Genomic DNA, 13,671 nt, shown 5'->3' with positions numbered 1-13,671 from the left:
TCTGAAATGTTCTGTTCTTGGTACATAGCACATGCATTTAAACTCCAGGGGAGTTAGGGGAAGGAGAAAGGTAATGTTAAGTGCCCCAAAGTTATGGTGTTTTATGCTTTGTACTGTTTTATTTAATTCTTACAAATACTCTCTCAATGAAGTTAAAAGTAATTAGGAGGTAACTCTTTATTGGGAAAGGAAATAGATAATTAAAGGAGGTTTAGTGGGTACTTCCTAAGGGGAGAGACAAGTTAACAAACCATTTTTTATTTCAGGTTAAGTTCTTTGGAGATTCTGAGTTTTTCTTCTGTGAAATCACAGTAAGCAAGAAGGGATAAGAGTCCAGAGTAATAATTTTTTTGGGGGGGATGTCTGTCATTGATCCATTCAGGGTACTTCTGGTGTGGTGACCGTATTCATTTCAGAAGCCAGTATCATGTGAAAGAATGCTAGTGTGCTGTTTGATGAGGTTGTCAGCAAAGGCACATGGTGGCATTTGGGGTTTAAGGAGTATAGTTACTAAGTGGGTAATAATAACTGCTTTCTTTTTATATTATAGTGTCACGAGAATTTAAAGTGATTTTGCAATCACTCTTGGGAGATAATTTCTTGGTTCTTAGGATAAGTTGGAAGATAAACTTTGGACAATGTATTATACTATGCCCTTTGCAATTAAATAACCCAAGATAATATGTTAACGTTTAGTGGAGATTTAAATTCCTGAGCTGATTAAAGAGAGTTAACACTATTTGGTTTTATAAATGTTATTACTCCCGGAGTTTCTAGGCACTAGGTAGTGATGAATAGCTTCTTTCCCTCGCTTATTACTTTTCAATCTTGCAGAACAGCTCAGCATTAAGTAACTAAAATTACAGTTCAAATTGAGGCCTGGGACCAGGGCAAGATGATCTTAAATTTCTGGCTGACTTCGCGCTGCATCGCTTCCCCGAAAAGTGGAGCCATTGAAAACTGTGGGTTCATGATGGAAGTGCTTTTTCAGGAAGAGAAATCTGGCTATGTGTGCAAAGGGTCTGGGGCAGAGAAGAGAGGCAGCCTCCATTCGGAGGCTCCTGTAATATTGAGGCTGAGGTCATCAGAGCCGCGTGGGAAAGGGAATGGTAAAAAATGAAAACAGAAATTGGTAGTGTGGTCTGTGGCCAACACTGGACGGTGACCAGATCCAGTGAGGTTGGGTGAGTAAGGAAGAGAACTGAAAGAACAGCTTCATGTTCTCCAGAGACCTGAAGTTCTCTACAGAGGCCCCTCGACTCCTCTTACGTCCTTAGTCCTTATCGCCGACGTCCTGGGATCCGCAGGAAAGCTCAAGCTTCAGGCTGGCTCACAGGCGGAAGGACCCGCCGGGCGTACACTCCGGCCGGCCTTCTTTCCCCGCCTCTGCTATCAGGCTGTCCCTTGATTTCTACCCATCTCTTCTCACCCTTCGGAGTCCCCAGATCACCCCCCGCCCCATCCTCAGTTCGTGGCCGACACCGCCCTCTCTCCCCCACTCCCCCTCCTCCCCCTCTTGGGGCGCTGACTCGCCCGGCTGCCACGTCTCACTGATGACATCACCAGGGCCGCTCGGTCTTAGCCAATCCGCTAGGGGGAGTCCGAGCGAAGTCCTAGCCAGCGAGTCAGCGGGGCGGGGAGCAGGGAGGGGCAAGAGGGGGAGGTGAGAGAGTGGGGAATGGGGCGGGCGACAAGCTCTCAAATACGCATGCACCAGGAGCGCGGGGTTTCGCGGGAAGTTGAGTCCTGGCTGCCGCGCCGCACCGTAGGTCTTCAGCGCCCACTGGGTGTTCGAACTCTCTTTCCCGGCGTGCCGCGCGGTGAGGCCGCCCTCTGCGCTGTGTAAAGACCCCTTGGTTTAAGGCTTTCCTATTTCCTGGTTCGCCGGCGGCCATTTTGGGTGGAAGCGATAGCTGAGTGGCGGCGGCTGCTGATTGTGTTCTAAGGGGACGGAGTGGGGAAAGACGTTTGCTCTCCCGGAACAGCCTGTATCATTCCTCTCCCTCGATTACCCGTGGCGTGAAGAGTCAGGGCGGAGGCTGCAGCAGCAAGGGCGGCGGTGGCGGCGGCGGCAGCTGCAGTGACATGTCCAGCATGAATCCCGAATAGTGAGTGCAGGAGAGCACCGGTCGGCTGGGTCCGTGGGCCAGCTTGGAAAAGCTTAAGGGGGGAGAGGAGGGCTGAGGCAGGGGTGGGAGCCTCGGCTGCGGTAAGGTGAGGGTCGTAGGGCAGGAGATGCTGGCGGCCGGGAGCCGGGCCCCATTGTCTGACGGAGAAGGGGCGGCCGGGGGGAGGGGAGGGGTCGGGCCGGAGGGGTGAGCCGCCCGGGCCTGGACGGGTCAGGTTGAAAGCCTTGAGTGCCGGACCGGTGCGGAGGAGCAGTCTTTCGAGGGTGTTGGGGCGTTTGGGAGTCGGTGGTGGGGCGGTGGGAAGGGGTAGCTTCACGCGGAGGCAGTGACTTTTGAAGGAAGACTTGTTTTTAAGAGGAGAGGCTAGGGTGGGAGAGCTCTCCTAGAGGGCACTGTCAGACCCTGCGCCCGCACTCTGCGGAGCTGTCAGAATCGTCAGGGTGGAAACCAGCTTTACTTGTAAATCTTGAGCTTGTTGGCTCTATTCTTTTACCCTTCCGGCCAGGTTGCATGTAATATGGATGCGTTTCAGAACTGCGTGGGATTGGGGGGAATGAGTAGATGGTGAGAAGAGATTTTAAATTTTTAGTGTTTTTTAAGTTATTTCCTGGAGCTCTTCAAGAACTCAGGGGGCCCATTGCCTTCGTGAAAACCTGGACATTTGTGAGAATTTTTTTTTAGAGGACACTGAAGTCATTTTGTCTTCTGTAGGTCGAGAAATAACAACTAAGACTTAGGAACATTTTTCTGATATTATCAGATTAAAGGACGACTGCTGTTAAGTTGAAAGAGAAACGAATGGGCTCTATCATCTGTAGGTTTTGGGTTACCTGCTTGAATGCTCAAAGATAGGGAGTGAGGTTCCATGACGAGTCATGAAAAGTTAATGCATTTCTTTTTCTTGCTTACTCAAGAAGTCACCACAGCATATGTGACACACCTGACACCTTTCCTGGGAATTGGTGTTCACTTTCCTTGGGAAGACTTCGTGGGGGTCTCCTTAATGGCCCTTTAAAATCTCCTTCAGTTTAGTATATAAATTAATGAGTAATTGGAGATTTGATTAGTATGCTTCTTCAGTATCGGAAGGCTTTGGGGGAAAGAGGGATTACTTATTTTTTAAAGTAAAAATCGGTATTTTAAAAGCTGAGTATATTTGCTCCTTTGGTCAGTTACTGCTAAACATTTCCCCTAAAAGGTCCACCCATCAGTTTAGCTGACTGTCATGTGTGTGTCACATGGCTCTTGCAAAATGCATTCTAACTTCAAGTTTTGTAATACCGTGGTTTGATGCCGAAATGTCCCCCTTTGCACTGAACAGATGCCACTGTATTTCATTAAAATTTTATATACTTTAAGAAGTTGAGTGTTCTCGGGGCACATGGGTGGCTCAGTGGGTTGAGCCTCTGCCTTCGGCTCAGGTCATGATCCCAGGGTCCTGGGATCGAGCCCCACATCGGGCTTTCTGCTCTGCAGGTAGCCTGCTTCCTCCTCTCTCTCTGCCTGCCTCTCTGCCTACTTGTGATCTCTGTCAGATAAATAAAGAAAAAATCTTAAAAAAAAAAAAAAAAGAAGAAGAAGTTGAGTGTTCTCATAGTGCCATATTTGCTATGCTGGCCGTTTTTAATTTATCAAGGACTCCGAGGACAGAGTTGGTTTTGCACGGTTAGGGAGATCAGGGAGGTCCCTAATTTGGTGGTTTTCCTGGCAGCAATAAAGTACATGGATTTGCAGACTTGTAAACCTCCTCTTTTCAGGGAGTTTCTTATATTTGCTACATATACTACTATGAATAGATCTTTAGGATTAGTTGAATAGAACCATGACAAATTAGCCTCTGAATTTGTTTCTCCTTTTGTAAAATAGGATAGTAGGAGTTGTTACTCCTATCAGGGTAGTTGTGAAATTCTAGTATAGGTAAAAGAAAACATAAGAGCACTCTAAGTGGTATACATCGTTATCACGTATGACATTCCTATAGTGCTAGGATTTAGGAATATGATCCTTACCCTCAAGGAGTTTAAAATGGGCTATAGAAAATAGATAGTTATATATGTCAGATACCAGTAGATCTAGTTTTTTCCACATGTGCAGGATAGATAGGAGCAACAAGATTTCAGAGGAGGATGGAGGATTGTGGTTGGCCAGTTGGGTTCAGGAAAAATGTATAGAAAAGAGACTTCTGAGGGAATTATTAGCAATAGGTTTAGAGAAGTAGTAGGGAAATGAGGATTTTTCAAGAGGGAGGAAGGAAGACTTGTTAATAAATGGCAGTGATAGCAGTTTTTAAGTAAAACCGTGCCAAACCATCGGTCAGATTAATGACCTTAACAGAACCAAACCCAGAAATCATTTTTATACTTGTTCTGCCATTGACTTAGCCAGTACCAGGCCTACTATATTTCTATTCTAGACTGTATTTATAAAATAGGAGTTTGGAAAAACCTTTGGAAGAGCATTACTGAAAATTATTTGGAGGAAAGGTGCTGGATATTTTATTGGAGAAGGTCACAAGGGCAACCAGCAGGCAGATTTTTAACAAGGTGACCTCAGCAGTTTTTTCATTCTGTCTTTAATGAAGTTTGTTAACCATCATAAAAGTAATTAGTGAAAAATTGGAAAATAGAGAAAAGAAGGAAAGAAATTCTTAGAGTTTTATCACCGAATACAGGTCTATTTACTTTAATACCTTGTTCTGAACTTTAAAATCTTAAATTTTTCTTAAATTGAAACTTTTAATGGGTGAGTGCCTTTCATGATTCTATGATGTGTCTTAATACCTACCATTTATAGCTATGTGTATGTTGGGTATATTATATATTATAATACATGTGTGTTACAGCACACGCTTATATGCTAATGTGAAGGGGGGATAGTATACTAGATAATGTTTAAAAGTCCAATCTGAATATTCCTTGGTTTTGGTTATCATCTACTAATTTATTCCTTTTAGAAACATTTAAAACTGCTTCATGGGTGCCACTGAATTTAGTAATGAAAATGGGTTCTTGACAAAAGAGGTTTGATTCTCTCAAAAAAAAACAGGATTTTAGATTATTCGTTGACATAGGATTACTTGGAGGTAGCTTTTTTTATTGAATTTACTTTATGATCTTTAAATTATAAGCTTGTTTTGGGAGTGAGGATGATAAATACATCAGTCAAAGGTTAAATTTTAAGCTGTCCCTTTGACTACTCTCTGTGTTATTTGGCTAATAGGGAGAAAAGACAACCCTGGCTTATCTTTATAGTAGAAATTAAGGGTAATGACTGATTTGTTTGAATTTCAGGTACAAACAAAAAGAAAAAGCAACTGAAAGTGAGATCTGAATAGTGGAAAGATGGAAAAGATCAGAGCTTTCATTTTTCTGGAGATATGAAGAAAGATTTTGATTTTCTGAGCTAGGTGGTGAAGCAGGCAGTGATTATTTCAGCATACTGGTTGAGAAATGCTTAACATTATTCTCATTCCAAAAACATTTTTTCTAATCCATTAGCTTTTAGTGGATTTTTTTTAGTGTCAAGGGAATCATTTTGGCTACTTCATCTATAAGGAATGTGTTAATAAAGTATGTTTACCTATCATGGATATTCCAGTTAACTGTAATAGGAAGGACTGTAGTAGTCTACTTGGATCAACTGTAGTTCTTTAATGCAGAAAAATTTTATAGTAAATGCATTGTTTTGTTTTATTTTGTTTTTTAATATGGCTCTGGAGTGATGTTTAAGATTATGGCTCAAGATTTAGTCAGTCTTTTAAACTTTGCCCTTCTATCATAGTAGACTTCAGGAACATTTGACTTTTTTCCCCCCAGCAGTGTGCTTTGAATTAATTTGTTTTTAAGGTAAGGATTTGTAAAAGCAGCTTAATCAGTTTTGTTGTCTGTGTGTCAGTATAATTTCATTAATAAGTATGTCATAATTGGCTGTCATAGAATTTTTATTTAGAACTTTTTTAATTAGAAAAGCATAAATCAACTAAAAGTAAGTTGCCTTTTTGTTGGTTGTCTTGATGACGTTTTGGTGGTGTTGGTAGTGGTTTGAAAAAATCCAGAAAATTTTAAAGAAGAATAACCAGTATTCTCACCATAGGGTATATGATTTCTTAATGTCTGTAGAGAATCAGCAAGTATGATTCTTTAGGTAGTGTAAGTTTCTAGGCGCTCTACAGAATCTGCAAAATGAATCTTAAAGAGTTTTGTGTGAATAGACGATCTTACAAGATCATTTGAAGATGACGGAAATTTTGCATTTAAAAATTTCTTTTTCATAATTAAGTTATAATGAGAGTTGACTTTTTTTACATATTCCAAATAAAATTTTTAATGTTTAAAAAATAATAAAGATGGAAGAGCTTCAGAATCAGATGTTCTCTTGACAACTCTTTAATTGACTTTTGAAGAGAATTTTGCTTTTTAAGTAATTTTATGTCTTAGTTCAGTCTTTTTAATTCTGGAAGCAATCAGTAATTTGTGGTCTAACATTTTGTTATATTCACATCCTTTTAGCAGTCCCTTGTGTACATGTGTTTTCTTGGCCACTTTTGACTACAAATTTAGGATAGTTCTATTTGTAGTTGTAATAATTTCATTTTTAATTAAGAATAGATTCTTTTTGCTAATGTTATCTACTTTTGTCTCTAATATATGAAAATATTTAAAGTCTAATAAAATCCTTTTTAAAGTTTTTGAGTTTTGTTTTTGTGTTTTTTAAAGATTTTTATTTATTTATTTGACAGAGATCACAAGTAGGCCGAGAGACAGGCAGAGAGGAGGAAGCAGGCTTCCTGCTGAGCAGAGAGCCCGATGTGGGACTCCCATCACGACCTGATCGGAAAGCAGAGGCTTTAACCCACTCAGCCACCCAGGTGGCCCGAGTTTTTTGTTTGTTTGTTTTTTAAAGATTTTATTTATTTATTTATTTGACAGACAGAAATCACAATCACAGAGGCAGGCAGAGAGAGAGAGAGAAGCAGGCTCCCCGCTGAGCAGAGAGCCCAATGCAGGGCTAGATCCCAGGATGCTGGGATCATGACCTGAGCGGAAGGCAGAGGCTTTAACCCACTGAGCCACCCAGGGGTCCTGAGATTTTTTTTTTTAAGATTTGCGATAAAATACTTTGTATCAAGGTGTAAATAAACAAAAAAATGGGTATAGGATGCCAGCACATGAGATATTTTAGATGTGTCACTTACAGTTTTTTGTTTTGTTTTGTTTTTTAAACCACTCTGTCTGAACTCAATTTTGGAGTTTTAGTAATAGAGTTAGGCAAAAAGCCTTTTTTTTTTTTTAATCTTGCAGGGAGAAGGGAGTGGTCAGACTGTTCCACTGTTTTCCTGTAGAAGGTGGAGCTGATACTGCTTCTTTGATGTCTACAATAGAATTTAGGGAAGAACCCCTAGGTCTTGCTTTTCTTTGGAACTGCTCTGTGTTTCAGATTATAAAATGGTAATCGTGGGGTGATATTTGAAAAAAAAAAATAGCCTTGAGGAGCAAGAGAACAAGTGTTGGTGTGTTGACTGACTTTAATAATTAAAGAAATGAAAGAAATGGGGTACAAAGGAAAAGTAGGAAATGAAGCTTTCCTTGGTAATTTTGTGACTGGTTGGCTCAGGTGGCCAGAACACTCAGCTTTATTAAATCCAAGGTTGTGATAGGTTCTGATTAAGTTTACTCTGTTCCCTGTTTGTGGATTCCTAATTATGACAAGAAGTGTTGTATGTAAGTGCCTTTGTGCACATGTGGAAACATCATTTTTTAATAGTAGCTAGTATTGAACAAGTGCTTACTCTGTGTGCTAGCTGCTTGGCATAAGGTCTTTACACAGGGTATTTAATGCAGTCTGCCCTTCAAACTAGGGAGCTTTACAAATGAAGTTGAATGATGTAATTGAAGTTGTCCAAGAAGAGTGATGGATTCTGCTTGTCTGAATGTATTTCCTTTGAATAACAATAGTACTTAAACGGAATTATTATTTCCACTCTGCCTATAGATATTTTCCAACAACTTGATTGAGGGTGATTATTCTTTTTTAAAGCTTTTATTTTAATGCTAGTTTCTTAACAGTGTTATATTAGTTTCAGGTGTACAATATGGTAATTCAACACTTCCATACATCACCTGGTGCTCATCACAACAAATTCACTCCTTAATCCCTATCACGTATCTCACCCATTTCCCACTCCCCTCCCTTCTGGTAACCATCAGATTGTTTTCTATATTTAAGAACCCTTTCTTGATTTGTCTCTTCTTATTTTTTTTCCTTTGCTTGTTTGTTTTGTTTTTACATTCTACATATGAATGCAATCATACGGTATTTGTCTTTCTCTGATTGACTTACTTTGCTTAGCATTATACTTTAGCTCCATCCATGTTGTTTGAAATGGCAAGGTTTCATTCTTTTTTTATGGCTGAATAAAATTCCATTACATATAAATTCATATTTTATATATCTTTTGCCCATTCATCAATCGATGATCACTTGGGCTGCTTCCTTATCTTGGCTATTACAAATACTGCTATAAACATAGGGGTGCATGTATCCCTTTGAATTAGTGTTCTTGTATTCTTTGGATATATAGGGCAGTTAATCTTTTTTTTTTTTTTAAGATTTTATTTATTTATTTGACAGACAGAGATCACAAGTAGGCAGAGAGGCAGGCAGAGAGAGAGAGAGAGAGAGGAGGAAGCAGGCTGCCTGCAGAGCAGAGAGCCCAATGTGGGGCTCAATCCTAGGACCCTGGGATCATGACCTGAGCCGAAGGCTGAGGCTTTAACCCACTGAGCCACCCAGGCGCCCCTAGGGCAGTTATTCTTAACCCATTTATGGTTATGTATTCCTAGGAGCATTTGATTAACTCTGTGAACCTGTTTCTTTATGCATACATGCTCATGCATTTTGCATAAAAGTGCAAACCTGAAAATGATTTAAAATCTGGTATTCTAAACTAATTAGTTTTAAAATGTGAGATGTGTTTGGGCACGCTTTATTTTGATGACCTGTTCTGTTCTTTTTCTTTTTTTAAAATGCTGCCTTTCTGTTTCTCATTAAGTTTTTAATACATGAGTCTTGTTTTCCAAGTTTTCCAAGAGCCTTGAAACAGAGGCATACTAACTTCACAGACCATTAGTGTTCTCATGAAGAGCAATAGGTCATCTCTTTAGTATCTTTACTACCTCAGAATGCATATGGATATAGTTAGAATAAATGCCTAACCAAGTTTAATATAGTCTTAAGCTTTTGATGGAACTTATAAAAATAGTTGAATAGCTAGGTTTACAAAAGGACATTTGGAGCAGCTTTGTGAAATACATGCTGTGGGTAGTTATTTAGTGCTCTATTTGTAGATTGGTAGCACCTGTCTTCATGAGGCGCAGTTGGTTCATCACTTATTAAAAGCTAATGAATTCTGAACTCTAAAATTTACCATGCTTTTTGAGCTGAGCTAACTTATTCTCTACTAATGCAAATGTTCTAAGTTAATTTAAACAGTAAATCACACTTTTCTTTATATTTGGTCAGGTCCTGTGTGCCAGTTCATAGATGGTTTGATTTCATTCTGATAGGTTTTTATATTTATGATTTAACTTACATTTTTATCATCTAAGTATATAAAATAAATCATTGAAGGAAAGTGGTATGATAAAAAACTCATTTGGAGTTATAAACCCTAGGTTTAAGTTCAGCCTGCCACTTACCTCTGCAAGTTATTTGTGATTTTTGAGCCTGTTTCTTTATCCAAAACATGTGATTAGTACCACTTCAGTTCTGAGTCTCCAAAGTAAACTGTACAGTACTATGCAGATGTTATTTGACATGTATAATCTAATAAAGGATGTTAGAATAAATGTAAATGGCAAGTGGTTTCAGTTTTATAGCTTTTCTCACACATGATTAATCATCACACAATTGTGTCTGTTTTTGTCTAACAGTTTTTCAGTACAGATTTTTTAAAAATCTTCAGTAAATGTGTACATATATGTGTGTATATGTGTGCACACACAGGCACACACACTCAGAGTTAATTTAATCTTAGAAGAAAGCTTGATAAAGAAAACAGCCAGCTTTTTCTCTGTCACCAGTAAAGATTATGCTAAGGGTTGGGGGGTTTTTGTTGTGTTTTTTTTATTATGAAACATGGACTCTGCTCCCAGGTCCTTACCAATTAGTTAAGAACATGACTCATGCTCAGACAAGTATAATCAGTATCATAGCATTAGCACAGACTAAATCTTTTTTTTTTTTTTTAAGATTTTTTATGTATTTATTTGACAGAGAGAAATCACAAGTAGATGGAGAGGCAGGCAGAGAGAGAGAGAGAGGGAGGGAAGCAGGCTCCCCGCCAAGCAGAAAGCCCGATGCGGGACTCGATCCCAGGACCCTGAGATCACGACCTGAGCCGAAGGCAGTGGCCCAACCCACTGAGCCACCCAGGCGCCCCAGCACAGACTAAATCTTGTGATACTTTCAAAGAATATAGTGGCAAAATAGTGCAAAAGATTTAGAGAAAAGGCCTGTGATTTCTATTATTAACAGAAGGTTTGATTTAGCTGGAGGGTAACAGAGCACTGTTGAGCAGCGGGATTTTCCAGAACCCTTGGTGCTAGTAGTGGGATGTGGTCAACAATTAAGAATTTGAGTTGTTACCACCAGCTATAAATTTTATGTATGTAAATTCTTTCTCTCAGTCCCATGAAGAAATAGTGTCCTAGTTTTAGAGATGGGGAAACAGAGGCAGAGAAGAGTTAAATGGCTTGCCTAAGGGCTTTCAGAGTAAATAGCAGAATTGGAATTTTAACTCAAGGGCCTGTGATTTCACAGTCATAGTATGTTTTTTCTGATTTAGTGTGTGTGCTTAACTCCAGGAATTTAAAATTTGAGCCAGTTAATTAAGTGACTAACATTTCTGTGGTCCGTTTGTTTTAAAATTCATGATTAGAGAGGTCTTTTTAGAAATGTTAAGGGTTTGTGAAGTACATGTTATAAGGTACATGTTATGGTCTTTGATTTTCTTCACATCTTGTGCTGGGTTGATATTTAAAGCTTCTTTAGGCTTGAAGTTAATTATTGCTTCCATTCTCAGTTTTTCTACCCTCCTGCTTGTTCTTGAATATTGACACTTGGGGCCTAAGAAGTCATGGACATTTTTCTGTGAGTAAAAGCAGGTGAAGCAGAGAACTGTCTTTCTTTTGCTGGAGAGGGCACAATTGCTGCAGACCCTGTTACTCTTTTATGTGTTACTAGGCTTTGGGAGTTGTGACTGGTGTGATCATAGTACTTAAACACTGTTAGTTGCGTAATTTTTAAACTTTCGCTTTAGATTTCAGTAGTGAACTCATGATATTTTGTCAGCTATTTGAACAGAAGCTTGAATAAATAGCTTCAAAGTTTTTGTCAAAACACTTGACGGTTTTCATCAAGTTACCTTGCAGTTTGGAGAAAGGAATAATAATAATAGTAATAGCCACTTACTGTGCTCCTGTATTGTGACAAGATACTGTGCTACAGGTTTTAGAGGCATTATTCCTAAATATTTCTAATGCCTAATTCTTATTACTTCTATTCCTGACAAGAAGCTTAACTGGATGATAGAGGGTACTAATGGAATTTCTTACAGATGAGGAAATTGAGGCTCATGGTAGGGAATGAGTACCTTGCCTCAAGATCTGACAGCTAGTATGTGATGGAGTCTGGATTCAAATACAGGTCTTTCCAGCTCTAAAACCCACGCAAGCTTTGAGAGGTAGAAGAGGTGGAGGATAACACACCTCCTCCCTGGCATAGTTTTCAGCAAATATTTGTTATATAGGTTGTGAGACCATCTATCTACTTTCTTGTCCACTTGAATGACTTGGGACTTCTTTAGCACTACCAAACTTTTCTTCACTTTCTGAATTCCTGCTTCAAATTTTTAGAACACTGTTCTAAACAGAGCTAAAGTGGAACCTGGAAAAAGTGATTGTCTCTAAATATCAAAAATGTGTAACCTTTAGGAGTAGGTTATGGGGACAGTTTTTAAAGAATTGCTTGGCTATTTCCTTAAATTTGGAGGAATGGCTCTTGTACTCTCAGATTCTTGATAATTGATTATTTTGACTGTTTATTTTGACTAATAGACTGCTTTTGTCCATAGCTGGAGGTTTATTTTACTTAGTGTAACCCTCAAAGTAATTAATATGTGCTTTATAAAATTCAAACAATGTAGAAACATGTGAAGGAATGAAAAGTTCTTACCTCTTTTCTCCAGCCTGATGGTCAGTTTTGAATTCTTTTCTGTGGAGCATACTTAAAATGAGTGAGGAAGAAAAGTGGATGTTAGTCACAATTAACTGCAGCCCAAAATTTTAATTAATCATTCTATACCCCAAAGTCTAATAGTGTATAGTTTAATAGTGAATTAAAATTTGGCCACTGTGTCATGATATCATAGTCATAATTTTGTTTTAGTTTTTATTTATTTGTTGACAGAATGTCAGCGAGAAGGGGAACACAAGCAGGGGGAGTGGAAGAGGGAGAACTGCGGGAAGCTTAATGTGGGGCTGGATCCCAGGACTCTGGGACCATGACCTGAGCTGAAGTCTGACGCTTAACCATTGAGCCACACAGGCGCCCTGTTTTAAATTTTATATGTGAGCTTAGTTTTAGGCTATTCTCAAGTATGATATTTATAAAAAGGTAAAAATAACATTCCCATCATGCAAGTGAATTTGCAGATAAAAAACAAATTTACTTTCCACTGAACTTTTGAAAATAGTAGGCCTTTTCTAAGGTATATTTATAATGTAGGTGATGTTATGAATTTTGTATTTTGGGGGTACTGCGTGGATAAAAACAACTTTGTTATAGTCCTCCACTGTTTTACTTTTGTCTTTTCTTCCTTCCAAAGGTTGGGGTGATGAAAGTTTGTTAGTGTCAGTCAACTTTCCTTTATAAAATATTCACTGACATGTGAACTGTATCTGATAAATTTTATTTCATAAAAGAAGAAAAAAATGTTTTTCATTTAACCCAAAAAGTTGATTTCTTATACTTGTGACTGTATTGGGTATGTGCCAGTCCTATCGGCTTATAACCTCAATCCTACTCTCTACCTACTTAGAAATCATTTCTGTTACGACAGTTATACACTGAACAAATTTGCAAAGGTGTGAAGTCTTTGAAAAACCCTCTAATTTACACTTTTTCCTCCTCAACATTTTTTTTGTTAGAAGAGTAATAAGAGCTTACTGCAGACTTTGAAAAAAGTATAAAGAAAATATCAATTGTAATCCTAACATTTGGAAGTATCCATTCCCCCCATATTTTTATGTATGTGAAAATTTAAAAAAATAAACATGTGAAATGAGTTATACTAAATAAAATGTAATTTTTTCACATCAGAGTGTTTCACATAAACAGTCTTTTTAGAGATTTTAGAATTTCCAGTAGCATTTTATTTTACGTTATTTTTTTTAAGATTTTATTTATTTATTTGCCAGAGAGAGAGAGAGAGCACAAGTAAGCAGAGCAGCAGGCAGAGGGAGAAAGAGATGCAGGCTCTCCA

General features: G+C 38.7%; 1 protein-coding gene across 1 annotated transcript in view; it reads left to right on the top strand.

Moving 5' to 3' along the window:
• Positions 1-1,864: 1,864 nt before the first annotated feature.
• The window catches only part of RAB1A (RAB1A, member RAS oncogene family), a 30,636-nt gene continuing 18,829 nt past the window's right edge, over positions 1,865-13,671 (top strand). The window contains exon 1 of the mRNA XM_059187836.1: positions 1,865-2,108. Within this exon, the coding sequence (XP_059043819.1) occupies positions 2,086-2,108 (23 nt within the window). The 5' untranslated portion in view covers positions 1,865-2,085. The remainder of the gene's footprint in view (positions 2,109-13,671) is intronic.

The sequence above is a fragment of the Mustela lutreola genome, chromosome 9 (assembly GCF_030435805.1).
Source record: "Mustela lutreola isolate mMusLut2 chromosome 9, mMusLut2.pri, whole genome shotgun sequence".
Lineage (NCBI taxonomy): Eukaryota > Metazoa > Chordata > Mammalia > Carnivora > Mustelidae > Mustela > Mustela lutreola.
This window is presented reverse-complemented; position numbering and strand designations above follow the sequence as displayed.